General features: G+C 44.2%; 1 protein-coding gene across 1 annotated transcript in view; it reads right to left on the bottom strand.

The window, feature by feature from the left end:
• LOC120312431 (putative N-acetylated-alpha-linked acidic dipeptidase) overlaps positions 1-27,291 on the bottom strand; it is a 31,212-nt gene extending 3,921 nt beyond the window's left edge. Inside the window, exons 1-11 of the mRNA XM_039353145.1 lie at positions 27,156-27,291; positions 25,315-25,408; positions 24,274-24,372; positions 16,640-16,725; positions 15,770-15,889; positions 13,585-13,667; positions 12,746-12,809; positions 9,764-9,831; positions 6,187-6,278; positions 4,380-4,470; positions 2,685-2,949 (exon numbers count right to left, since the gene is read on the bottom strand). Of these exons, the coding sequence (XP_039209079.1) occupies positions 2,685-2,949; positions 4,380-4,470; positions 6,187-6,278; positions 9,764-9,831; positions 12,746-12,809; positions 13,585-13,667; positions 15,770-15,889; positions 16,640-16,725; positions 24,274-24,368 (964 nt within the window). The 5' untranslated portion in view covers positions 24,369-24,372; positions 25,315-25,408; positions 27,156-27,291. The remainder of the gene's footprint in view (positions 1-2,684; positions 2,950-4,379; positions 4,471-6,186; positions 6,279-9,763; positions 9,832-12,745; positions 12,810-13,584; positions 13,668-15,769; positions 15,890-16,639; positions 16,726-24,273; positions 24,373-25,314; positions 25,409-27,155) is intronic.
• Between the last annotated feature and the right edge of the window lie 291 nt (positions 27,292-27,582).

Consider the following 27,582-nt stretch of genomic DNA (forward strand, 5'->3'; position numbering starts at 1 on the left):
AGACTCCCTGGATCTCCCCCAACCCTGCCCGGCCCCCACAGACATCCCTCCCCATGACCACCATAGCCACGCCTACCCAGTGGCCACCCCCACCTGGTACCTGCCAATAAATAAGTGAGTTTTGGGTTGCAGTTTGGGCACTCGATCTCTAAAAGGTTCGCCATCACTGATATATCCTATCTATTAGCCATTTATAGTTGCAATCTTGTTGCAGCCTTCGCATCTTGTGGCATTAGTTTCATGAAATAATTTCATTTGCTTTTTTTTTCTGAATCTGTTATTTGCTTCATGGAATGACTCTAAATCAGTGGTTCTCAACCTGTGGGTCGGGACCCCATTTGGGATCGAACGACCATTTCACGGGGGTCGCCAAACAACGCAGTCCGCCATTTTTTTCCCCCTTTTCCTTAGCTGTGCTACTCCCTTTTATTCTATTGGCTTTTGAAAGCCAATAGAATAGACTCTCTTGAATAGAGTCTAATTCTATTGGCTTTCAAAAGCCAATAGGAATTGTCCAGGCTGTCTCTGCCCTGCTGAGCCCGCCAAAAGTCCCATTCTGCAAACGGTGCTGCACCAGTTGAGTAGTCCTCGACTTACGACCGGTTGAGTAGTCCTCGACTTACGACCGGTTGGGGGTCGCGGCATTAAAAAGGTTGAGAACCACTGCTCTAGATCTACAGTAGCTTTAGGACTTTCCTGAAATCACAAGCAGGGAGAAAATTTAGATCTCGATTCCGTGATATTAATCTTCAACTTTTTGAGGTAATTGTCTTGGACAAAGTTCACAATATATCTGGAGCTTACACAGTTGTGATAAGCATTTCCCTTCCCCAACTTATTTAGCTGAAACAGTGAGGAGGTCACACCAAAAAGGAGTCAATTAACTCACAGGATGCTAAATCTAACCCCAAAGACCTGGCAGGGATACACAAGTTTAAATTCCTGTACCCAGCCAAGGGAGTCATTTTGCATATTTAACATTTCAAGAAAAAGAGCTGGAGAGAAAGTGGGGAAGTGGTGGGGAATGAGATTCCGGGAAATACAAGTAGCCCTCAACTTACAACTATTTGTTTAGTGACTGTTCGAAGTTACAGTGGTACTAAAAATTTTTTACTTACAACTGACTCTTGCACTTACCCCCCTCCCAGCATCCCCACAGTCACGTGATCAAAATTTGGCCCCTTGGCAACCAGCATGTATTTGGGAGAGAAAGAATGGCTAAAAATTAGGTATCCTTCACGTGGCTGCTATTGGGCTTCGCCCACAAGAATCCAAGATGCCCATAATTAATCTTTTTTGAAGAAATGTGAGGAAGCCCTAACCAAAGAATGCTATCAACTGCTGGGTTTCAAGATCAAGCTCTGTTTAGATCATGGATGGACAACTATGGCAACTTTATGACCTGTGGACTTCAACTCCCAGAATTCCTGAGCCAACATGAACTGAAGTCCAGAGATCGTAAAATTGCCACAATGCCCAACCCTGGTTTAGAGATACAGTATCTAAACTCTTGGGTCTATATTGCATGGAAGGCCCAGTTTTCTCTTGGGATATTTAGAACCATACAATGAATGGTTGGAGGTGACATGATAGCAGCCTTCCAATATGAACCCTGGTGGTGGTGCAGTGGTTGGAATGCAATACTGCAGGCTACTCCTGCGACTGCCGGCTGTCTGTAGTTTGGGAGCTCGATTCTCACCAGCTCATGGTTGACTCAGCCTTCCATCCTTCTGAGGTCGGTAAATGAGGACCCAGATTGTTGGGGGCAATAGGCTGACTCTGTAAACTGCTTAGAGAAGGCTGTAAAGCACTGTAAAGTGGTATATAAGTCTAAATGCTATTGCTATTTAAGGGGTTGCCATAAAGAAGAGGGGGGGTCAAGCTATTCTCCAAAGCACCTGAAGGCAAAATGAGAAGCAATGGATGGAAACTCATCAAGGAGAGAACCAACCTAAAACTAAGAAGAAATTTCCTGGCAGTGAGAATAATTAATCGGTGGAACAGCTTGCCTCCAAAAGTTGGGTGCTCCATCACTGGAGGCTTTTAAGAAATTGGACAGCCATTTGTCAGAAATGGTATAAGCAGTGATGGCGAACCTTTTAGAGACCGAGTGCCCAAACTGCAACCCAAAATCCACTTATGTATCATTGGGTGTCGGATGGGCGTGGCCCATTGACTGGGTGTGGCCCATTGGGTGGGCATGGCTGCGGTGGTAACAGCAGACTGGGTGGGACTAAAAAGTTCAATCAATCAATTCCAACTTTGAGAGATCTTTTTTTTCCAGCGAGAAGTTGAAATTGATTGATTGATTGAACTTTTTTTTTTTTTTTTGCACACGGTGGCAGAGGCCTAAAGCGAAAAGGTTTTATAAAACCCAGCTGAAGGCTTAGGACTGGGGCGATGGTGCATGTGCCCACAGAGAGGGCTCTGAGTGCCGCCTGTGGCACGCGTGCTATAGGTTCGCCACTACGGGTATAGGGTCTCCTGCTTGAGCAGAGAGTTGGACTAGAAGACCTCCAAGATCTGTTCCAACTCTGTAAATCTGTTATTTTGCAATAGTCAGATTTTGTTTTTCACTGATTGTATGAGAACTCACTTTCACAACAAGTAGATCAAAGGAATCGGGGAGGAATGCTGTGTGTTATTGAAGATCCTACCTTGATGTTGGAGATTGGTCTGCTTACCTAATGATACATTGTGTGCTTCCATTGCTGCCCGATACTTCATTGTTAGGTTGTAAATGATATCAACATAGCTATTAAGTGCCTTGGCGTAATCTCTGCAGTCAAAGGGGAGGATGACCGCATCAGCCAGCTCAAACACCAGCCCTCCTCGCACTTGGGCCACAGCCAAATGGTTCTTGAAAGTTGGATCATAAAACTTTTCCACAATCTCGTATGTCTCATAGACACTGTGATAAACTGGGTAGCTGCTGAACTTGTCCACTTTCTGGAAAGAAAGATGTCAGTAAATGTTTGATTTCATTTTGATAATTTAACAATGTCCGTACGTGAAGAAGTGGGGTTTGCACAATGTATCCAGCACTTACTTCAATTAGAAAAATAAAATTACTACGTTCCCAGATTCTGTCCTAAGAGCTAATATACATTGTAGCTGAACTGGATGATCTGGATTGCAAATATGCTAAAATGGATTGTCAGATGCAGTATCAATTGTCAGATGCAGTATCAGGTGCACTATCATTTCAATTTATATCTCACTTACATCGCATTAATCAAATTATTTCCAAATGATAATTTGTTAATTTGGAGATGAGCCCATTTTTTATTTTTTTATAAATAACTCAAAGCACTGGACAAACCTGATACTCCTTCCTCCTCCTATTTTTCTCCCAACAATATCCTTCTGAGATGAGTTGGACTGATAGGGAGTGACTGGCCTAAAGTTGCCCAGCTAGCTTTCATGGCTAACATAGGACTCAAACTTACAGGTTTGCTAGCTGGGGTATTCTGGGAGTTGAAGTCCACAGGTCTAACAGTTGCCAGATTTGAGAAACACTAGTGCTATATGAGCTAAATCATTTTCTTCAGTCTTCCTTTATTATGTTGCTTCTTTTACTCTGTATTTTATTATCATGTTTGAGTATTTATTTCTTTATTTTGCTTGTTATTTCTTGTTATTGGGTCTTTGACTGTAAATCAATCAATAAATAAGAAAAGTGATTTAATAAGCGGTTTTGTAGATCTTTAATATCTATTTTTGTAGCTAGATGATACAAGCTATAAGGTGAGACTCAAATTATATTTTACTTAGTACAGTATCATCTTGGGCTTTCAATCAGATTTCTGCAAACAGGGTCCTGAATTGTACAGTTTGAGATGGGAAAGGCCATCTGTTTCCACTGGAATTAAATTCTTAGGTAATTTACACTTTCTGAACAATTGGGAAATATTTGAGATAAGAAAAATGGACTTTCACAGGTAATTCTTATCTTTGAAGTGGAAAGATTTCAGATACTTCATATGGAATTCTTGCAGCTTTCTCTGTCTGGGCATTTTTCAGATGTTCTGCACTGCAGTTCCCACAATCTGCAGCCAACATCTGGAGAGTTTTAGGTTGGAGAAGGCGGTTTCCATTGGATTTCTTCATGCTATTCTTTGAACAGACCGCAGGTTTGGTGGTTAAGGAACCAGAGTAGAAATCAGGAGAGCGTTAGTTCTAGTTCTGCTTTGCATACATACAAAGCCAGCTGGGAAATCTTAAGCCAGTCGCTCTCTCTCATCCCTAAGAAGGAGGCAATGGCAAATCACTTCCAAAATCTTCCCAAGAAATCTGCAGGGAATGGTCCAGGCAGTCACCAGCTGTCAACGCTGACTTGAAGGCACCACTCTCCCCAAAAATGATTTGAACACACTTACAAAGTTTTTAGTGTAACGGGCTCTACCAGAAGCAATTCCCAATCTTTGGAAAAAGACTTCAAAATCATTGCCAGAACCCAGTTTGTTTATCCTGTTGGAAATAAAATAGGGAGGGGAAGGGGAACAGGTGGCGTAAGAAATTATAAAATTATTATTTTAATGCGAGACACTAAAAAACTCAAAAAGTTTCTGTACAATTATCTATCCATCTCCATCTCTGTAATGTATTGGCCACCACTGTTTTAAATCACTTGTTTAAGGTCTGACCTACATTGCTGTATTGTTTAACAGTTGCTGTTACTGAAAACCAGACTGGATGTCTCCAAGCTGATAATGAGGTTTGGGGCGGGAAACTCTTACTTTAAACCAAGGCTTTTCAACCAGTGGTATGGGTACCACCTGTGGTACATTGGCACCTGGCAGGTGGTACGCGACCATCCTATAAAAATGGTAGCGGGGGAGGGGAATGAGCTGAACCGGTGGCAGCACCGCACAAGCCTAAGTGAGAGACAGCTGGAGCTGCAGGGCTGTCAGGGCTCAGCGGAAGCGCCAGGATCAGCGCTTCTTCAGGACTGTCAGGGCTCAGCGGAAGCACCAGGATCAGCACCAGGCTCGAGCTGGAGCTCAGCGTTGATCCTGGTGCTTCTGCTGAGCCCAGAAGAAAGGCCAATCAGCTGGAATGTTGCAGCATCTCCAGGATCTTATGATTTACATTCTGATGGTTGGCAACTGATTCATATTTATGATGGTCACAGTGTCCCAGGGTCATGTGACGTGACCAAAACCTGCTGCAACCACCCAGCAGACAGGGGGAATAAAAACCAAACACCCCCTCACCCCACCCCCACTGCCAATCATCAACAGAAATGCTCACAACAATGAAAACCTCGGACAGGAGGAAGAGCGCCACCGGGCGGGCAGGCGTCTTGCTTGGCTGTGCCTTGGGGGGGCACTTTTTTCAGTGCCATTGTAACTTTGAACAGTCACTAAGCGAACTGTTGTAAGTGGAGGACTACCAGTACTTCATCACTTTTTTCCTTTCTTTTTTTTTGGTCATCAAGTTTTTGACACCTTGCTAGGCAACTGGTGGTACTCGGATATTGCCATATCCTAAAAGTGGTACGATGGGTGAAAAGGTTGAAAAGCCCTGTTTTAAACCTATTGGTTGCCACCTAGAGGCTAATTGTTTAAATAGCTGTGCAGCAGCCTTTAGGGCTGATTCTGTTCTGGGCAGTCTAGTATGTAGATCAGAGAGAGGGGGGAAAGTTGGATGTATATCTGCACATGTTCTGAAACTTAGATGGAGGGACACTATTTTCCCCAGCCAAATTGAATAACTTTGCCTGAGCAATGGATCTACACAACTTTTCTACTGTGAGCATCATGTGGAAGAATACTCACTTTATTTATTTTATTTATTTATTAGATTTGTATCCTGCCTTTATTACTTTATATAAGTATAACATAAGGCAGCAAACCCACAGTACATAATTGTTCTTCCCCCTCCTGTTTTTTTCCAGAACAACCCGGTGAGGTGGGTTGGGCTGATAGAGAGTAACTGGCCCAAAGTCACCCAGGCCTCTTTCATGCCTATGGCTAAACTAGAACTCCCTCTCGCCTGCTTTTTAGGCCAGCACCTTAACCAGTACACCAAACTGGCTCTTCTGCTTTCTATCTTCCAGAATAGGTCCCAGTGTATTTGGACTTTCACTTTTGTATTTGCATCTCAGCTACTACCAAAAATCCACTCCCTTCTCCGCAAGACAATTCAGCCTCTGATCTTCACCTTTCCCATTTTGGCATTTACCTTGGGAAGCCTTCATATTCCCTTGATGGGTTTTTCTCATACCAGCTTTCAAAAAGAGATTTGCCTTCAAATCCTTCATCGGGGCTTGGTATCTAAGAAGATATGCATTGTGTTAATGAAACTATAGAATAAAGGAATGGCATACCATTATTACCAAGCGCCATGGTGGCCCAGTGGTTAGAATGCAGTATTGCAGGCTAACTCTGCCGACTGCCAGCAGTTCGATCCTGAGCGGCTCAAGGTCGACTCAGCCTTCCATCCTTCCAAGGCCGATAAAATGAGGACCCAGATAGCTGGGGGGCAATATGCTGCCTCTGTAAACCACTTAGAGAGGACTGTAAAGCACTGTGAAGCGGTATATAAGTCTAAGTGTTCTTGCTCTTGCTAACCTTTTCAAGAAAATTGGAGCATGAATACATCACACATCTGTCTGGAGCCATGTGACCCCAGAAAAAGGTGCTGTTGCTTTACCATGTTGCAAACAGATGCTATATTTGCAATCCAAAACAACCTTTGGAGATTGAATCTTAAATGCTGTGTGTATTTAATGTTGCAAGGGTCTAAATGGGAAATGTGTAACGTAGCCTTTTTCAACTGGTTTCCTCCAGTTTATGTTATGCAACTTCCACAATGCCCAGGGGGTGTTATTTTGGAATCCAACACATGTGGACAACACCACACTGAAGGAGGCTGGTGTCTGACACAACATGCTTTTGTATAGTCATAGACTGTGGGCTACAAGCTATCTTACCTACTTAATCATGAGGGAAACCCCCTATACAAAATTAGATTTGCTGATACTGCATTCGTAAGCTACCAGCTTTGGTGCACCATCATTATCCAAACCACATGATTCTTATTTTTCAAGGTACTGTATTATTTACATACCTAGCAGAAAAGTGGTTGGTTTTAATTATTGTTATTCAGGAAGGCCTTTTTTTCTCAGACAAAGTATGAGCTCAACTGAAAATCATGTTCAACCACACTGTATTGTCCAGTCTAGAAGGACATTCCGTCCACCTCGGCAAGTTTAAGAAGTGTGGACTTCAGCTGCCAGAATTCCCCAACCAGCATGTTGAAGTCCATACATCTTAAAATCGCTGAGGTTGAGAAATCCTGTTCTAGACCAACTTGAGCTGCAGATATCAATTCTGCCCTTTGAGTCTTTAATCCTCTCATGTTGAGATGTCAAGATTAAACTTGTACAGGCTAACTCCGCCAACTGCCAGCAGTTTGATCTTGAATTTGCAGGATTTCCCTTCAAATCTTCAGCATGATCCTAAGAAAATATATGTTTAGCTTAAGATGCTACAGATCTTTATGCTCTAAATTGCCTTCCAATTGAAAATATTGCCCAGAAATACAATCTATGCCAAAAATCTGCAAACTTAGCAACTTTAAGACTTGTGGACTTCAGCTCCCAGAATTCTCTAGCCAGCTGACTGGGGAATTCTGGGAGCTGAAGTCCATAAATCTTACTGATGCCAAGTTTGGAGGCCCCTGATCCATGCTCTTATCTTATCTTTTTCAGAAAAGACTCCTATTTATGAAAGGGAGCCATTTTCCAGCCTGTTGAAAAAGTTTACAACTGTAGTATTGGGTTTTTTTAATATTCTTTTGTGCCACATTAAAGGTCTGAACATTCCGACATCAGGTTTTATTTAATTAATTTATTCTACCTTTTTCTTATGGCTAGAAAGTGGGTTCCAACATCCTGGTTGGGATATTAGTTACTTCTTGATTATTGGTCTAGAGCAGGGGTAGGCAACCTTGGATTTTTTATGACTCGTGGACTTCAACTCCCAGAATTCCCGAGCCAGCGTGGCTCAGCTTGGAAACCTCTCCCTTTCCCCTCAGCGTGGCTGACTCAGGAATTCTGGGAGTTGAAGTCCACGAGTCATAAAAGAGCCAAGGTTGCCTATCCCTGGTCTAGAGTTAATTTTGGTGTAGATACCCCAATCAAGGAACTACCAGCTCGAGTAAGCCAAGAGCAAACAACAGCCTTACTAAGGGACGAACAAAAACACTCCCACTAACACTGATAGGTCAAGCTACTAGTGTCAAGCTTGAAGCGCATGCACAATGTTGCCCCCCTTACTGCTTCTTATCTTGCCAACAGAAACTAAGATGCCAGACAACAAGAAATCTAACCATGTGAACCAAGGACGTTTCAGTCTGCATTTACCAACCCATATAGACACTTTCTTATAACAAACTTTTGACACCTGATTCGACAATGTGACATGCCCTAATAAGGGGAGGGAGAGGTGTGTGTTTTAATTGTAGCAGTTTGCACGGGGAATAACCAGAGCTGGTTTTGCTTTCAATCATGCCAAAATGATGTTCTCAATAAAGTTTTGCACAAAGAGATTGGATCGTCTCATCGGTGGTTACTTGGTTGGGTTCGTTGGTCAGAACCTTGACAACTAGTATATAAAAAGACAGCAAACCCTATTCCCTTCTAGCACTGATGATGTTATCTAGCTGGATAATGAAACGTCTGCAAGAAAACAACCAATTTCAGAGACCACCAAGGACACCACCAAGGACACCCAAGTCCTGTGTAATGTAAGGACCCACCCCACTTTGCATCTTAAGAAGACAGAACTCTTGGAATAATTCTTCCAACAGGAATCCTTTATTAAGAGAAAATGGTTGCAGGCGTTCTAGACAGGACTTGGGGTTCAAGCTCTCCCATTCGAGGTTTTAAGGGGTTTCCCAGTAGTCCCACCCAATCACCCCCCTCTTCCAGTGACAGTTTCAGGCATCACAATCCCACCCCCTTTTCCTTTCTGCCGGCTGGATGGAGACTTCAGAGAAAACAACATGAAAGGTAAATAGCCTCCTTTGTCATGATAAGGCCTTTTGGTGCTATCCACATTCAATCCCTTTGAAGTTGTACCGAAGGAAGTGAGGGCCATAAAGCCTCCTTGTTCACCCCCTTCCCTTTCTTGTATGACAGAATCCAGAGAGGGCAGAAATGGGGTTTTCTATAATTGATAACTGGAGATGAAGTATAATTGGATTCTGACAGTGGGAAATGTTTCAGAAAAGACTCTCCCTAGTTTTCCAGAGACTGAAAAGAGAGGAGGGAATACTCTCAGTCTTGCAAGATTGATGTCAGATTTGCAAGGTGGTTCAGAAAAGAGGCACACTTGGGTGAACTAATCCTACTTTACGACAAACCTTCCTCCTCCGTCTCCCAAGGTTATTCTCACATACTATTACAGATGACCGCTTGTAGTTTAGCAAACTAGAGAAATGGAGTCTTTCAGTGAAGAAATGCTGGTGGCCATGTAACCCAGTTATTTTTAAAGAGTTCTGTGAAACCTCATTAAAAAGGGGGGGGGGAAGTTGACATTTTCGCCAGTGTACCAATAAAAGAATGTGCAAATGGGATCCTAAAACACCTGAGACAGCAGAGATACCCATCTTTGTGGCAGAGAATAGAAACCAGGATGAATCCAGTTAGGTTGAAGATGTGAAGCTCCCAAGAACCTTACAGAGAATTGTTCTGAATTCTTCTCCAAAACTATAAGATATTGATCTGTGACTTGACAGTACATCCATATTTTACCTCTTTAGTTAGATTGTAGACCAGGCTGTGCATCGATGGGGTACAGTCAACTCGAAGGGTGTAGTTGCCTGAAAGAAAAGGACAGTATCTTTACTGTATTTTAGGAGGACTTTTTTAAAAAATAATTTTTATTTGGGGGAAACCCAACCAACAATTTTGAATGTGGATTTCTATTGTTTTTATGTTTCTGATTTTTTTAATGGTTTTGGATTTTAACAGAATTATACAGTTGGAAGAGACCTTGAAGGTCTTCTAATCCAACCTCCTGCTCAAGCAGGAGACCCTATACCATTTCAGACAAATGGTTGTCCAATCTTCTTATTAAAAACCTCCAGTATTGGAGGCAGCCACAACTTCTGGAGGTAGGTTGTTCCACTGATTAACTGTTCTTACTTTCAGGAAATTTCTCTTTAGTTCTAGGTTGCTTCTCTCTTTGATTAGTTTCCATCCATTGCTTCTTGTTTTGTCTTCAGGTGCTTTGGATAATAGGTTGGCCCCCTCCTCTTTGTGGCAGCCCCTCAAATGTTGGAAGAGTGCTACCATGTCACCCCTAGTCCTTCTCTTCCTAATAATAATAATAATAATAATAATAATAATAATAATAATACTATTTGTTATTGCACTGTTTCCTCTGTCAACAATACTGAATAACTCAGGACATGGCTATCAAACATTAAAAACATCTGCTAGACTATCCCACCTCCTCTACATGGATGATCTGAAGCTGTATGGAAAAACATCATCTGAAATAGAATCGCTGCTCAACACTGTCCGTATATATAGCCCAGATATTGTAATGGAGTTTGGCTTGGACAAATGTGCCACACTTACTATCAAACAAGGAAAAATAGTGAAAACTGAAGGAATCAAGATGCCCAACGAAAATAACATTAAGAATCTGGATGAGGAAGAGTACTACAAATACTTGGGTATCCTTCAAGCTGACAACATCAAGCACACTGAAGTCAAGAAAAAGATTAGAGGTGAATACATCAAGAGAGTGAGAAGATCTTAAAATCCAAACTCAATGGAGGAAATACCATAAAGGCAATCAACACCTGGGCAATCCCAGTCATTAGGTACACAGCTGGAATAGTGGACTGGACTCAAGCAGAACTAAAAGCAATGGATAGGCCGACCAGAAAAATAATGACAATGAATCATGCCCTTCATCCACGCAGTGACATTGATAGACTTTATCTACCAAGGCAAATAGGTGGGCGTGGAATGCTACAAGTACATCAGATGGTTGAAGGAGAAAAAATGGCTTTGGAAGAATATCTGAAGAACAATGATGAAGATGCACTGAAATTAGTATATCAGGAAGGCTTACTAACTACTGGAGAGACCAAACTGGCCTTCAAGAAAGACCAAATGAAGAACAGAATAGAGGCATGGGAAGACAAAGCACTACATGGCCAATACATGAAAAAAAATAGCTGGGAAAGCAGATAACAATAAACCCTGGCAATGGCTAAGAGCAGGAAAATTGAAGAAAGAGACCGAGGGACTAATTCTGGCTGCACAAGACCAAGCCTTAAGAACAAATGCATACAAAGTCAAAATTGAGAAGACAGCAACAGACAGTAAGTGCTGCCTATGCAAAGAAGCTGAAGAAACAGTGGACCACTTGGTAAGCTGTTGCAAGAAGATTGCACAGACTGACTACAAGCAGCGGCATGACAAAGTAGAAACAATGGTGCATTGGAAGATCTGCAAAAAATATCATTTGCCTGTAAACAAAAACTGGTGGGATCATAAAATAGAGAAAGTCATAGAAAATGATAAAATTAAACTGCTCTGGACTTCAGAATTCAAACAGACAAGCACCTGCAACATAACACCTCAGACTTAACAATTGTCGATAAGAAAGACAAAAAAGTCTGGATAGTGGACGTGGCAGTGCCTGGAGATAGCAGAATAGAAGAGAAAGAACTGGAGAAGATAACAAAATACAAAGACCTACAAATAGAAATAGAAAGACTGTGGCAAAAGCAAGCAAGGGTAGTACAATAGTCATAGGCTCCTTGGGTGCAATCCCAAAACAACTGGAGCACCACTTGAACACCATTGGCATTAACAAATTCGCTATTAGTCAATTGCAAAAGGCGGCCTTACTAGGAACTGCTTCCATCCTGCGACGATATCTGTAATACCATCAAACATCCACATCTGCCTATCCCAGGTCCTGGGTAAGGACTCGATAGGTAGACAAAATGCCAAATCCAGTCTGAACATCTGGCTGACTGTGCGATGATCGATAATAATAATAATAATAATAATGACTCTGGCAAAAGCAAGCAAGGGTAGTACCAATAGTCATAGGCTCCTTGGGTGCAATCCCAAACAACTGGAGCACCACTTGAACACAATTGGCATTGACAAATTCACTATTAGTCAATTGCAAAAGGCGGCCTTATTAGGAACTGCTTCCATCCTGCGACGATACCTGTAATACCATCAAACATCCACATCTGCCTATCCGAGGTCCTGGGTAAGGACTCGATAGGTAGACAAAATGCCAAATCCAGTCTGAACATCTGACTGACTGTGTGATGATCCATAATAATAATAAAAAGTTGGAAGGGACCTTGGAGGTCATTAAGTCCAATCCCCTGCTCAGGCAGGTAACCCTATACCATTTCGGACAAATGGCTGTCCAGTTTCCTCTTTAAAACTTCCAGTGTTGGAGCATTCACTGCTTCTGGAGGCAGGTTAATTGTTCTCACTGTCAGGAAGTTTCTCCTTAGTTCTAGGTTGCTTCTCTCCTTGATTCGTTTCCATCCGTTGCTTCTTGTCCTGCCTTCAGGCGCTTTGGGGAATAGCTTGACTCCCTCTTCTTTGTGGCAGCCCCTGAGATATTGGATATTGACTAGGAATACTCAGTTCCCACAGCCTTTCATCGTATGTTTCTAACTGTTCTGTCAAGAAATTTGTCCTTAGTTCTCAATTTCTTTAGAGTAAAAGAAAAGTGTGTGTTACCTTCTATAGAGGAATCAGCATTGATGTAGGCCACAGCCCGTTCTTGTAGTATTTTGACATTTTCCTGCAATGGAAAGGAGGAATTAAAACTAATTCAGATTAGTGACACAAATATTTCTTTATGGACTACTTTTCACATACAGGTAGTCCTCTACTTACAACAGTTCATTAAGTGACCATTTAAAATTTCAATGGCACTGAAAAAAGTGATTTATAACCATTTTTCACACTTATGACCATTGCAGCATCCCCATGGTCACGTGATCAAAATTCAGATGCTTGGCAATTGACTCATATTTATGACGGTTGCAGTGTCCCGAGGTCATGTGATTATTTTTCACAACCTTCTGATAAGCAAAGTGAGTGGGCAAGCCAGATTCACTTAACAACCGTGTTACTAAATTAACAACTGCAGTGATTCACTTAACAACTGTGACAAGAAAAGTCATAAAGTGGGGCAAAACTCACTTAACAACTGTCTCACTTATAACAATGCAAATTTTGGGCTCAGTTGTGGTTGTTGGTTGAATAGCTTTGTTATTTTAAATGATCCATCACAAATCTAACTCCACAGATGACGTTGAACTTATACTCATCTCCTATATTATCCTGAAATTTAAAATTTATAATTTTTCTCATTTTTATTAGTTATAACTCATTTTTATCAATTTTATTAGTTATAACCCTCTCAGGTGTCCTCAGAATCAAACTTATTTGCAAGGTAATGAAGATATTTGCAAAAATTTGAAGCAATGACACACTAGTTTAAAAAGTGCAGGATTTTTTTTCCCATGAAAAATAATTTATGTTAATATACATAATCAACTTTGTTGACTTACCTCTGCCCACTCTGTTGATCCCATTAAGCCAAACTCCTCAGCATCCCAGCTAGCAAAAATTATTGTCCTCCTGGGTCGCCAACCTATATTTATAATATTTAGAGTACCATTAGTTTAACAATCAAAGTGAAGCCAGCCCAAATGACAATATTCTGTACCCTGCTTCCTCTAGTTTAAATTCTCATTTGTTTTTCAGCAGTTTATGAATAACAAGCAGACACTTAAAAGTGGGATATAGAAAGGTAGTCCCATTTAACATCATGCTAAAACAAAAGAAAACAAAAATAAAATCTGTAATCTATATCCAAGGAACTAACCACACATGACTCCATCAACACTAACAGGGCAAGCTATAAACAGGGAACAAATCCCACACTCACTAGCACTGATGATATTATTTAACTGGGTAATGAAATGTCTGCCAGAAAACAACCAAGTTCAGACAGCACCAAGGACTCCATAGTTCAGTCCTGAGCTACAAAGATTCTCCTCCATTGGAACCAGGAACGTGTCCTATAAAACAGGGCTTTTCAACCTTTTCACCCATTGTACCACTTTTAGGATATGGCAATATCCGAGTACCACTAGTCGCCTAGCAAGATGCCAAAAACTTGATGACCAAAAAAAAAAAGAAAGGAAAAAAGTGATGAAGTACTGGTAGTCCTAGACTTACAACAGTTCACTTAGTGACTGTTCAAAGTTACAATGGCACTGAAAAAAGTGCCCCCCAAGGCACAGTCAAGCAAGACACCTGCCCGCCCGCCCGGCGGCACTCTTCCTCCTGTCTGAGATTTTCATTGTTGTGAGCATTTCTGTTGAGGATTGGCAGCGGGAGTGGGGTGGGGGTATTTGGTTTTTATTCCCCCCATCTGCTGGATGGGTGCAGCAGGTTTTGGTCACTTCATATGACCCTGGGACAGTGTGACCGTCATAAATATGAATCAGTTGCCAAGCATCTGAATGTAAATCATAAGACCCCGGAGATGCTGCAACATTCCAGCTGATTGGCGTTTCTTCCTGGCTCAGCAGAAGCGCCAGGATCAACGCTGAGCTCCAGCTGGAGCCTGGCACTGATCCTGGCGCTTCCTCTGAGCCCTGACAGTCCTGAAGAAGCGCTGATCCTGGTGCTTCTGCTGAGCCCTGACAGCCCTGCAGCTCCAGCCGTCTCTCACTCAGGCTTGTGCGGTGCTGCCACCGGTTCAGCTCATTCCCTCCCTCGCTACCATTTTTCTAGGATGGTCACGTACCACTTGCCAGGTGCCAATGTACCACAGGTGGTACCTGTACCACTGGTTGAAAAGCCTTGCTATAAAATTCAATGGACTAATCAATTGATGTTTATAGGATTGATTTCATTTTTCATTTTCCTTTTTATCTTTGCTTTCTTAGGTTACTATTTCTGCATAATGTATTCTAGAACAGTTATTCTGAATGCAGAATTTTTTTTGCTTTCAGAAGTTGTGAAGGTATATTTGGACCAAATGCATATGGCAATGAAGGCAGTTGAGAAAGCTTTGCATCAGAATGATAATAGTAAAGCTGATCATGCAAAGCATTCCAATATACTTATATTCTCTATACTGGAGCTGCACCCCCCAAAAACTAGTCTTTTAGTATTGTTTAGATTCCTGTTTTAAATTGTTACATGACTGCATTATTTAGATCAGTGGTGACGAACCTATGGCACAGGTGCCAGAGGCAGCACTCAGAGCCCTCTCTGTGGGCATGCGTGCCGTCGCCCCAGTCCTAGGCCTTCAGCTGGGTTTTATAAAACCTTTTCGCTTTAGGCCTCCGCCGCCATGTACAAAAAAAAAGGTTCAATCAATCAGTCAATTTCAACTTCTCGCGGGAAAAAAAAGATCTTGCAAAGTTGGAATCGATTGATTGAACTTTTTAGTCCCACCCAATCTGATGTTACCACCACAGCCACGCCCACCCAATGGGCCACACCCACCCAATGGGCCACACCCATCCGGCACCTGACAATGCGTAAGTGGGTTTTGGGTTGCAGTTTGGGCACTTGGTCTCTAAAAGGTTTGCCATCACTGATTTAGATGCATTGTTTGAGATAACTTAAAACATTTGGCAGAAGGCAGGGCGTGTGTTTACAGAGAACCACGCAAAACCTTCCAACTTTTTTCTCGGTATTTCTCAACTTCAGCAGCTTCAAGAGGTTTGACCTTACCTTCCTGTTTCAGCTTCCCGAAACTTCGGACAATCTCATGAACAACTGCAGCTCCACTCTGGGGATCAATGCCACCAAACACCCATGAATCACGGTGGCCACCCAGAATCACGTATCTATCTGGATCAGAAGGGATGGAAAAGCTTCACATTGTGATAACGAAGTTGGTAAAAGTTCACAAAAAGTGGCCTGCAAGTAGGCATGGGGCCACCGTGAACCCTGTCTTTTATTATTATAGAGCTTTTAAAAATGACACTTAAGTGAAAAATTAATATCACTGAGTAGGATTGTCTTAATTTACAAGAATGCTTCTGGAGTCCACTTCAGCTCCCGTGCATGTCCTGAAGGCATCCATCAGCAGGGACTAGGCTTTGAATGTTGTCCATGCTAAGGACAACTTGAGAGTGTCCTACGGATGATTTTAGAACACAGAACATAGAATAATAGGGTTGGAAGGGTCTTCTCATCCAGCTCCCTGCTCAAGCAGGAGACCCTATATCATTCCAGACAAATGGCGTGCCAAGTCTCTTCTTGAAAATCTCCAGTGATGGAACCGCACAACTTCCAGAGGTAAGCTGTTCCACTGATCAATTGTTCTAACTGTCAGGAAATTTCTCCTTAGTTCTAGGTTGCTTCTCTCCTTGATTTGTTTCCATCCATTGCTTCTTGTCCCGCCCTCAGGTGCTTTGGAGAATAGCTTGACTCCCTCTTCTCTGTGACAGCTCCTCAAATAATGGAAGACCACTATCATGTCACCTCCTAGTCCTTCTCTTCCTTTGATTAGACATACCAGTTCCTGTAACCATTTATTGAAAATGTGTTATAAAGCAAAACAAAATCTTACAAACTTGTGCGGGAGATAGAATTTACCTGGCTCTGTTGTTCCTCGGAGAATTCCAATCACATTGTAAATCCGTCTCACTTGCTTGAAGCTGTAGATGTGCATTCTTACTTTTCTAGTGCAATTAAAGAAAAAAAAAAGGAATTAGTGTTATCGTCAGGCTTGTTGTTGTTGTTAGTTGCGAAGTCGTGTCTGACCCATCGCGACCCCATAGACAACATTCCTCCAGGCCTTCCTGTCCTCTACCATCTTCTGGAGTCCATTTAAGCTCACGCCTCCTGCTTCAGTGACTCCATCCAGCCACCTCATTCTCTGTCGTCCCCTTCTTCTATTGCCCTCCATCTTTCCCAGCATTAGGCTTTTCTCCAGTGAGTCCTTCCTTCTCATTAGGTGGCCAAAGTACTTGAGTTTCAACTTCAGGATCTGGCCTTCTAAAGAGCAGTCAGGGTTGATCTCCTCTAGGACTGACTGGTTTGATCACCTTGCAGTCCAGGGGACTCGCAGGAGTCTTCTCCAGCACCATAGTTCAAAGGCCTCAATTCTTTGGCGCTCAGCCTTTCTTATGGTCCAACTTTCACAGCCATACATTGCAACTGGGAAAACCATGGACTGGACTATACGCACTTTTGTTGGCAGGGTGATGTCTCTGCTTTTTAGTATGCTGTCTAGATTTGCCATAGCTTTCCTCAGGCTAAACATCCTTAAAAGTGAAACAACTGGATTCTGAAAAAGAGTAGGGCTTACATTCTGCATTACTCTTCATTGCACTCATAGGCATACATTCAGGACAATTATTGTGTCCTAATGATGCTATTTCTTTTTCCTGAGGGATGCACATGATGAAAGTCCTTCAGGTAGATGGCCAGTAAAAACCAAGCCATACACTTTCATTTCATACTAAATTTGGTTAATGTTTCATTCATTCATTCATTCATTCATTCATTCATTCATTCATTCATTCATTCATTCAACCTCCTACCTTATTATTCCAATTCTGCTAAGTAATGTTAGACTTATCTATGGAGATTCATCCAAGTCGTGGTTGTCCCAAAGGTGCTTTTTTTCCCCTCCAGGAACCAACTGGATTTTCTTGTTTGTTTGTTTTTTAAGACATTTCATTTCTCATTCAAGAAGCTTCTTCAGCTCTGGAGAAGCTGAAGAAGCTTCTTGGATGAGAAGTGAAATGTTTTCAAAGAAAAACAAGAAAGTCCAGTTGCCTCTTTGGGACAATGTTAGACTTTTATCTATCTATCTATCTATCTATCTATCTATCTATCTATCTATCTATCTATCTATCTATCTATCATCTATCTATCATCTATCTATTTATTTATTTTGTGTGGCTGAAAAATTATTAAAACCAGAAAACAACAAAACGGCGCAAATTCATTGAAAAGGAAATCTCAAACACAATCACACACTACATCCTGTTGCAGAGGTCCAAATATATCATGTCAGCTTACAGTCAATAGGAAACAAGAAACAAAACAAAGCAAGCAACAGGAATCACCAAACTTTGTGGCCCAAATACCAGAGGGAGCAAGCTGGTCTATCACTTATTGTTTAATAAACTTTTGTGAATATTGGCTTAATGTAGTTGTTGAGTCCTTGGCGGGAAGCAGACACGAGAAGCAGTTGGAGTTCTCAGTTTTCTTTATTCTGCGTTCAGCTTACAAGTAGATGGCTTCAGCAGCTCCCAAAACCTCCCAGCTTCTTATATAGACATTTCCCGGGTAAATGCGATACTTTTCCCGCGCCAGCACCCGCGCATGCGCACGGCGCTGGCGACAGCCTGTCTGGTCTCGGGCAGCTTTGCACCTGCCCGGGACTGCCTGCAAACGCCCGAGCCGTTTGCAAGGCTCGGGACATAACACCCCTTTCCCCCGGGCTAAAAATACTACCAACATATAATCATTTATTTTATGCAGTGTTCTGCTTCTCAGTGCTCCTATCGTTACCTGGCTTTTGTTTAGCCAGCAAGGTTATGTAATCCTCTAAGTATTTAGGAGACTTCTTTGCTCTCTGTGACCTTCTCAGCTCTGGGTTACTAGCATGAGTTCCCTGACTGGAGGGAGATGTGAGCCTGTTCTCCTTATTTTGCCTTGGTGCCTTCCAAGGACTGTGCCCCCATGCCTGGCCTGCTTGCTTGCCCACCGGGCTCGTCAGGCCAGGGCTTCTGTCACTTTGTGACCTGGTTGACCTACCTAGCTGTAGACCCTCGGGCCCCTTGAAGTGATAGCCACTGCTGGGCGTCTCTGTTGAACCTCCTAGGTCCGTCCAAGACCTGTCAGGAGGCTGACCATTCCCTGAACCCCGTTCTGTGTCCGGGCTTGTGTGGGTTTCTGTACTGTCCCAAAACTCAGTTACTCCCTGATTTGGGCTAGAGGTGTTGTAGTCGGGACTTGGTTCCTCGACCACCTCCCTGTATGTTTGACCCCCTGTAGAATTTGTGGTAAGGTCAGGCCAACCTTGGGGATTGTGTGCCAGCTCTCTTGCGGGGAATGATTTGTTGGGATGCCCCCGGGTATCCTCCGTGACTGGAGTGCTGTCTGATGTGTGTGGAAAGTGAGTATGGCCCCGGGGTGACTCCCTGGCTGGAGTAGGCGTGGATGCCTGGTAATTAGGTAGGCTCATAGAATTCTTGTTCGGAGCTCTCGCGGAACCCTGGGATGGGCCGTTTGTGGCTCCATCAGTGGAGATGGGCAGCAGCTCGTGCCCTTCCCTTTGCTCCAAAAGGTCCCCCTCCCCCCCTGGAAAAGACCCAGGAGTCTCATCTGAAAAGTCCCGCCTAGGGCGGAGTTGGTCGATGTGCCGACGCAGGACACGACCGTTGTCCAGGGCTACCTCGTAGGAGAGAGGACCTGTGACCCTCGAAATAGAAGCGGGGATCCATGTATGACCAGGCCCGTAATTGCGAGCCCAAACCAGGGCACCCACAAGTAGTTGTCTAGGTGCCTTAGGATGTGAGGTAGATGAAGGCAGTCTGTCCGGATGCAACCGGTCAAGTTTAGTAGTAAGTTGACGCCCCCAACGAAGTTCAGCTGGGCTTCTCCCTGTAGAAGTGGACGGTGTGGTGCGATAAGAAAGGAGAAAGTCAGCCAACCTGTGATGCCAGTCCCCGTAGGTGAGTCTTTTCAATGCGTCCTTTGTGATGCGCACCATACGTTCAGCCATACCGGTGGTGGACGGGTGGAAGGGTGCAGACATGGCATGACGAATCATGTTTGCCTGTAAGAAAGCTTGGAATTCGGAGGAAGTGAATTGAGGGCCGTTGTCGGACACAATGACATCTGGCAGCCTGTGTGCAGCAAAAATCCCCCTCAGTACCTGAATAGTCTTTGCAGTGGTGGTGGATGAGACAGGTACAACCTCAAGCCATTTCGAATGGCTGTCAACAAGGACCAAGAAGAACTGGCCCTGAAAGGGTCCAGCGTAGTCAATGTGCACCCTAGACCATGGGGACTGTGTGTCCTCCCATCTATGCACGGGAGCTTGGGGCATCTCTGGGCGAGATCGTTGGCACAGGTGGCATGCATGCACCTTAGCCTCAATATCTTTATCTAAACCAGGCCACCACAAGTGGCTGCGCGCAATAGCCTTCATACGAACAATGCCAGGATGACCCTCGTGGAGGGATTCTAAGACCCTAGTCCTCATTGAGGTGGGAATGACAACTCTGTTTCCCCAAAGCAGACAACCCTGAGAAAGGGACAGCTCGTTCCTTTTGGACCAGAAACTCTTAAACTCAGGACTAGGGCAGTGCTCAGGCCAACCAGACAAAACCCAGGAACGGACATGTGAAAGTGTGTGATCTGTACCTGTTTCAGCGGCAACATCCCTGGCACAAAGAGGGAGCTCGGGCAAGGCTTGGATTGATAGAATGTTGACAGCTGGCGCAGGGTCAGCTTCTACTACTGGCAGAGGCAATCTACTGAGGCCATCAGGATGGCCCATTTCTTTTCCAGGCTTGTGGAGTAAAGAAAAATCATATGCAGACAAAAAATAGACCACCTAAGCATTCTAGGGGAAATGATTTGGGGAGTCTGCTTACGTGTGGTAAACAGTCCCAGCAGAGGCTTATGGTCAGTGAAGACCGTGAAGTGCCTGCCATATAGAAAGTCATGGAATTTTTTAATTCCAGCAACAACAGCCAGAGCCTCACTGTCTATCTGAGCGTAGTTGCGCTCAGCAGAAGACAATGTTCTGGAGTAATATGCAACAGGAACCTGAGTTCCATCAGACCTGAGGTGGCTCAGGACAGCTCCAACCCCGTAAGGGGACGCATCACAAGCGATGCACACAGGAAGGGACTCGTTGAAATGTGCAAGTACACTGTTAGAAGTGAGCAAGGCCTTGACTTTGTTAAAGCAACCTCATGTGTTTGTGACCACTGCCACACTGCTTGTTTGTCTAGTAGCCTGTGAAGAGGCTCAGCTACACTAGCTTTATGGAAGAAAAGAATTGTAGAAATTCAGGAGGCCCAGGAAGGCCTGAAGTTCGGCCTTGGACTTTGGCCTAGGTGCTTCTAAAATAGCAGTTAGTTTGGATTCAGCAGGGTGAATCCCAGCAGCATCAATTTTGAACCCCAGAAATTCAGTAGAAGGCACCCCAATCTTGCATTTGTCTTTTTTGAGCTTGAGGCCTGTTTTCCTGAATCTTAACAGAACAGCCCTTAGCCTTTCAGCTAGAATGTGTGTGGAGTCTCCTGCAATTAAGACATCATCAAAGTAGGGGCAAACCCCCGGTATGCCCCGCAGTGTGTTTTCCATTACGCTTTGGAAAATCCCAGGAGCGACATTCACTCCAAACTGTAGCCTTTTTACCTTAAAGGCTCCCCTGTGGGTCACAATAGTCTGAGCTATAGCAGCATCATCATCAACAGGCAGCTGTTGATACGCTTGAGCTAGGTCAAGCTTTGCAAAAACGCACCCCCCCCCTTGAGTGAGGCCAGAATATGACTGACCACAGGAACAGGATAGGCATGTTGCTGCAATGCCTTATTCAGAGTGCATTTGTAGTCAGCACAAATGCGAATGTCCCCATTTGCCTTTAGAGGCGTGACAATGGGGGTCTCCCAAGGACTGGAATCAACAGGTTCTAGGATTCCCTGTTGAATCAGTTTGTCTAACTCAGTGTCAATTTTACTCTTTAAAGCAAAAGGGACCCTTCTTGCTTTAATTCTAATGGGAGTGACAGTGGGGTCTAGCTTTAAGGACACAGGGGGTCCTTTGAATGTGCCCAGCTGGGGGCTGAAAACATCTGCAAATTCTTTGCAGACTTCCTGTAGGTCGAGTGTTTGTAAACTGTTGAGTCCTGTGACGTGTATCCCCAGGGCCTCAAACCAATCGAGTCCTATGAGACTCGTTCGTTCACCCCCTACTACTAATAAGTCTAGTGGACCTTCAAAACTCTTGTATTGCATGTTAAGGGTGGCCTCCCCCTTAACACACACTCTTGAATTTTGAAAATCTGTTAACACAATGTCAGAAGGCCTTAACTTGGCCTGAGTTCCACTACCGGAACAAATCTTCCTAAATGTATGCAAGGAGATAATTGAAAAGGCAGACCCTGTGTCTAGTTCCATAGATAATGGAACCCCTTGTAGCTTCACCTTGAGTGACAGCTTTTTCTTAATGGGCTTGTGTGTGCCTGTCCTAAGGATGCTTCTTCGCGAAGCGCAAAACCCTACCCTATTCTGGCTGGGGAATCTGGTACCTTTCAGGCGCAGTTCTTCCTGAGGTTGTACCTTTCGTCGGCCCAGACACACAGCTGCAATGTGTCCTTGTTTGCCGCATGCCCGGCAGGTAGCGGAGCGGAACTTGCAGTCGGTTCTCCTGTGGCGACCTCCACAGCCGATGCACTTGAGCGGAGCTGAAGAGCTTCCCTTCTGTTTTTCTTCCTTCGTGGGGTGGAGACGGTCGACTTCCTCGTCCGGATCCTCCTCGGAGTTTCTTTGGACGTCTTCCTGGTGCACGGATGCAACCTCTGGACTGTTTCTGATCGGCCGCATGTTCTTGACAGCACCGCCTGCTGCTTCTTCTGCGGTGACTTCCCTTAAGGCATCTTGGTAGGACAATTTTTCTTTAGCGAAAAGTCTCTGTTGTAGATCTCGATGCCTTAACCCACACACGAATCGGTCCCTCAGTCGTTCTTCGAGGTCTTTGAACTCGCAGTGCTTGGCGGCCTTCCGTAATGCGGCGATGAATTCTTTGGCCGACTCACCGGGCCGTTGATCCCTCTGCTCGAAGGTGTGGCGCCATGCGATGACGGACATCTTGGGGTGGAAGTGCTCCTTCAGTAGCTTCTTCAGATCTGCGTAGCTGACAGACTCTACTGGAACAGGTGCTGCAAGGTTTTCTGCGATGTCGAAGGCGTCTTGACCGCAAACACAAAGCAGGGTGGCAGCCTTCAAGCTCTCTTCCCTCACTTGGTTTGCCTTGAAGTAGTTCTCCACCCTGGCTACGTATGACTCCCACCGCTCTGGATGTGAGACGTCGAATTCCGAAAGCCTTCCGATTTTCGCCATCTTCAGGAGACGGGTCTATCAGCCAGCCTACCCCCGAATGCGCACTGGATTGGCGGGTAGCTGCCGAGTCGACGCCGTTCCGCCGCTTAGGACTCACTTGGGTAAGCTTACACTTCTTCCTTTCCAGGCGGTGTAAGGCAATCCCATCCTCGTCGCCAGTGTTGAGTCCTTGGCGGGAAGCAGACACGAGAAGCAGTTGGAGTTCTCAGTTTTCTTTATTCTGCGTTCAGCTTGCAAGTAGATGGCTTCAGCAGCTCCCAAAACCTCCCAGCTTCTTATATAGACATTTCCCGGGTAAATGCGATACTTTTCCCGCGCCAGCACCCGCGCGTGCGCACGGCGCTGGCGACAGCCTGTCTGGTCCCGGGCAGCTTTGCACCTGCCCGGGACTGCCTGCAAATGCCCGAGCCGTTTGCAAGGCTCGGGACATAACAGTAGTAACCAGGCTTAAGGTGTTGTGTGGACATTTCAGCATTTCAGTCCTCTTTGTGATCACAGAAATCATACTAAGGACTTCTGAAAATCTGGTTTTCTAGAAGAACGAGAGGACAAAAGGAACTGAACTGACCTCATTTGTTTCTCCTCCCATTTACAGGTAGTCCTCAACTTATGACAGGAATGGAGCCTGCCCATTATGGTCCTAAGACATGATGGTGGCAAAGTGAGTCACCCATGTGACCACACTGATTTTACTACCCACTTTTAGAGGTGTAGTTCATTGAACACCGTGGTCATTAAGCAAATCCATTGTTTGCTATGGGGCATTTTGCCTAAAACTCAGAAGTAAACACTGTTTACTTTTACTGTTTCAGCAAAAATATCATAAATATTTTTCGTGTGAACAAATTAAATGCAGGCTGTTGCCATGGGAGGAGCAGCCATTGGAACTTCATGGATACCACTTTGAAGCTGGGGGGGGGAGGGGGGTCATAATTCAAATGGTCACTAAATGAGGGTTATCTGTATTACCCCAAGCAGCTGCTTCACTTTATTTTGTGAGAGAGGTTGGTCAACTAGAAGCCCTCAATTACCTCCCACTCTAAAACTGAAAGTGTTCTTTTCTCCCCGTCCTTTTATTTCATTTATTATTTACTTCTTAACAAGTTTTACCAAAGTTTCTGTGAAAAGCGTCCTCACCTTTTTGAAGAAATCCCTATAAAGCCAGGTCCCACATTGTAAGGCACGGAAAGCTGTCCCTTCCAAATATTATCCGGTGCAGGAGCGCCTCCCATTTCCCTGTTGGAAACAAGAAGGGTTACAACTCTTGGGAATTTAAAATGGATTGGCTGAAAAAAAAACCAAGTCCTTGTACAGCATGTTCTTTTGAATATTTTTTATAAGCAGGTGTTGCAAAATAAAGATTTGCTACGATGCAGAGAATTTTCTTCAAAAGGGCTCTATTACTGCCCTCGTTCCTCTCTTCTCTACATCCTACACCAGGGGTAGGCAACTTTGGCCCCTTCGTAACTTGTGGACTTCAACTCCCAGAATTCCTGAGCCAGCATGGGAGAAACTTTGGCCCCTTCATGACACGTGGACTTCAACTCCCAGAATTCCTGAGCCAGCATGGGAGAAATTTTGGCCCCTTCATAACTCGTGGACTTCAACTCCCAGAATTCCTGAGCCAGCATGGGGGAAACTTTGGCCCCTTCATGACTCGTGGACTTCAACTCCCAGAATTCTGAGCCAGCATGGGAGAAATTTTGGCCCCTTCATAACTCGTGGACTTCATCTCCCAGAATTCCTGAGCCAGCATGGGGGAAACTTTGGCCCCTTCATGACTCGTGGACTTCAACTCCCAGAATTCCTGACCCAGCATGGGGGAAACTTTGGCCCCTTCATGACTCGTGGACTTCAACTCCCAGAATTCCTGAGCCAGCATGGAGGAACTAAGGCCCCTTCATGACTCGTGGACTTCAACTCCCAGAATCCCTGAGCCAGCATGGCTCAGCTTGGAAACCTCCCCCTTTTCCCTCAGCCTGGCTGGCTCAGGAATTCTGGGAGTTGAAGTCCACAAGTCATAAAAGAGCCAAGGTTGCCTACGCCTGTCTTACACAGTAGCAGTACAAGTAGTACACCGATTTCTGGCTGGTCACATAGTGACCATTTGAAATTTACAACCAACTTCCACAATTTAGTGACTGAGAGTGATATAATGATTGTATCATTTGGACTTACTTTAGCAGCTTCTCAGCATCGTGATAACCAATGGGGTGGACAGGAATATTTAAGTTTGCTGCACTTTGAGCTTCTTCCAAGCGATATGCATATTCTAAAATAAGAACGGTACCAATTACTATGCTATATCCTGAGGACAATTCAAGAGGCTGATTGTCACCTTTAAAACCATACTTGATTAAAGGCTTGGATAACTGCAAGGTCATCTTTTCTCTGTCTCCCAATAGGTTGCAGTGGGGTAGACTTGCCCCATATATTATATCTCAAGGACTGTCAAATGCAGGCACTTCAGAAACATAACATAAAAGAGCACTTCAGATGCTTAAACCACGGTGGTGCAATAGTTAGAGTGCAGTACTGCAGGCTATTTCTGCTGACTGCTGGCTGCCTGCAGTTTAGCAGTTCGATCTTCACCACCTCAAGGTTGACTCGCCTTCCATCCTTCTGAGGGTAAAATGAGAACCTAGATTGTGGGGGGCAATATGCTGACTCTGTAAACCGCTTAGAGAGAGCTGTAAATAGTGGTGAAATTGAAATACCTGAACAACCAGTTCTCTTATTGGATGCAGGCCTGGGCCTCCAAGGCCTAGAACGGACTTCCAGAAGTAGCATCCACAAATTTCCGGCGGGTCTCCTTCTAGGCCTAGACTGGACAGTTTCCATTCAGCCAGTTCTCTGAACTCAGCAAAACTCAGCCTCAAATTAACTACCAGTTCTGCCGAACCGGTGCGAACTGGTTGAATTCCACCACTGGCTGTAAAGCACTGTGAAGTGGCATATAAATCTAAGTATTATCGCCATTAAGACATCTACTAACAATAGGACTATAGCTGAAAAACCACATTTCTGAAGAGTCTGCAAAATGACACTCCTTGGGACAGTGGACTTGGAGCAAGTGACCGGACGGACAAATCCACATGGTGTTCTCAGCAATATAACATGAACATGATTTGCTCTTATCTTCCTCTAGGGCAGTGGTTCTCAACCTTTCTAATGCCGCGACCCCATAATACAGTTCCCCATGCTGTGGTGACCCCCCCAACCACTTATACATCACTGGGTGCCAGGGGCATGGCCAAAGAAAAGGGGGGGGGAATGGCGGACAGCCTTGTTTGGCGACCCCCGTGAAATGGTCGTTCGACTCCAAATGGGGTCCCGACCCACAGGTTGAGAATCACTGCTCTAGGGTGTTTGTTCCAAAGTTCCATTTTGGCTCTCATTTCTAGAACTTCTTGGGGTTCTCCTGTCCCAGTAATAACCAGGTATGACCCTACTTACTGTTTATTCCCTATGGCGGTTACCCTCTGAGTATTGCCATTTCATGTGATTCTATTCTTGTTGAATCTTTTTCTCTGTATTCACTACACTTCTTTTTCCCACTCTGGTGTTCTCCAATGTTTTGACCTCAGCCAACATTGTGGGACAACTCACTGTGGCCAACTCATCCTGGGACAACTCATCCTGGGACAATTCACAGTGGGCAACTCATTGTGGGACAATTCACCACGGCCAACTTGTTCTGGGACAACTCTCCATTGCCAACTTGGCAGGGGACAACTCACAATGGAACAATTCCATGTGGGATAACTATACACGCTAAATGTTACCTGCCACTGTTCTTTAACATTATTTCCATTTTTGTCAATGGAAATAATGTCAAAGAAACAGTGGTGGATAACATTTATTGCGTTGAGTTATCCCACATGGAATTGTCCCTCAGAGAGTTGGCCACGGCGAGATGGTCTCAATTATATCAGTTCAACAAATAAAGACTACACAATCAAGTGCTATTTTCTTAGGATACTGTTCTCATAAGTATTTGAACCTCAGGTTGTGCCTACTTTAGGATGCATCCCTAGAAGGCTTCTTTTCTGGTCACCTTTAGCTGGATACCCTGGGGTGAGAGGATCCCCAGCACCATCCAGCAGGAGGACATTTCCACGTTGGGCTCCAGCTCCTGGCAGATTCCAGCCATCTGGGTAAGGCTGAACTCCAGGAGCACAAGAATCAGCAGGATCCGAGTATAAAATGATGCCTTTGGCTCCAGCCAGGTAAGCGTTCTTAACCTAGGAATTAAAAATGATTGGTGAACTAAATAATTTTATTCATCTAGCTAAAAAAAAAAATCCATAGTTTGACTAACAGAACAATATAATAGAATAACAGAGTTGGAAGGGACCTTGGAGGTCTTCTAGTCCAACCCCCTGCTCAGGCAGGAAACCCGCTACCATTTTGGACAAATGGCTGTCCAGTCTCTTCTTAAAAACT

The sequence above is a fragment of the Crotalus tigris genome, unplaced genomic scaffold, assembly GCF_016545835.1.
Source record: "Crotalus tigris isolate CLP2741 ecotype Arizona unplaced genomic scaffold, ASM1654583v1 scf7180000018498.346397, whole genome shotgun sequence".
NCBI lineage: Eukaryota > Metazoa > Chordata > Lepidosauria > Squamata > Viperidae > Crotalus > Crotalus tigris.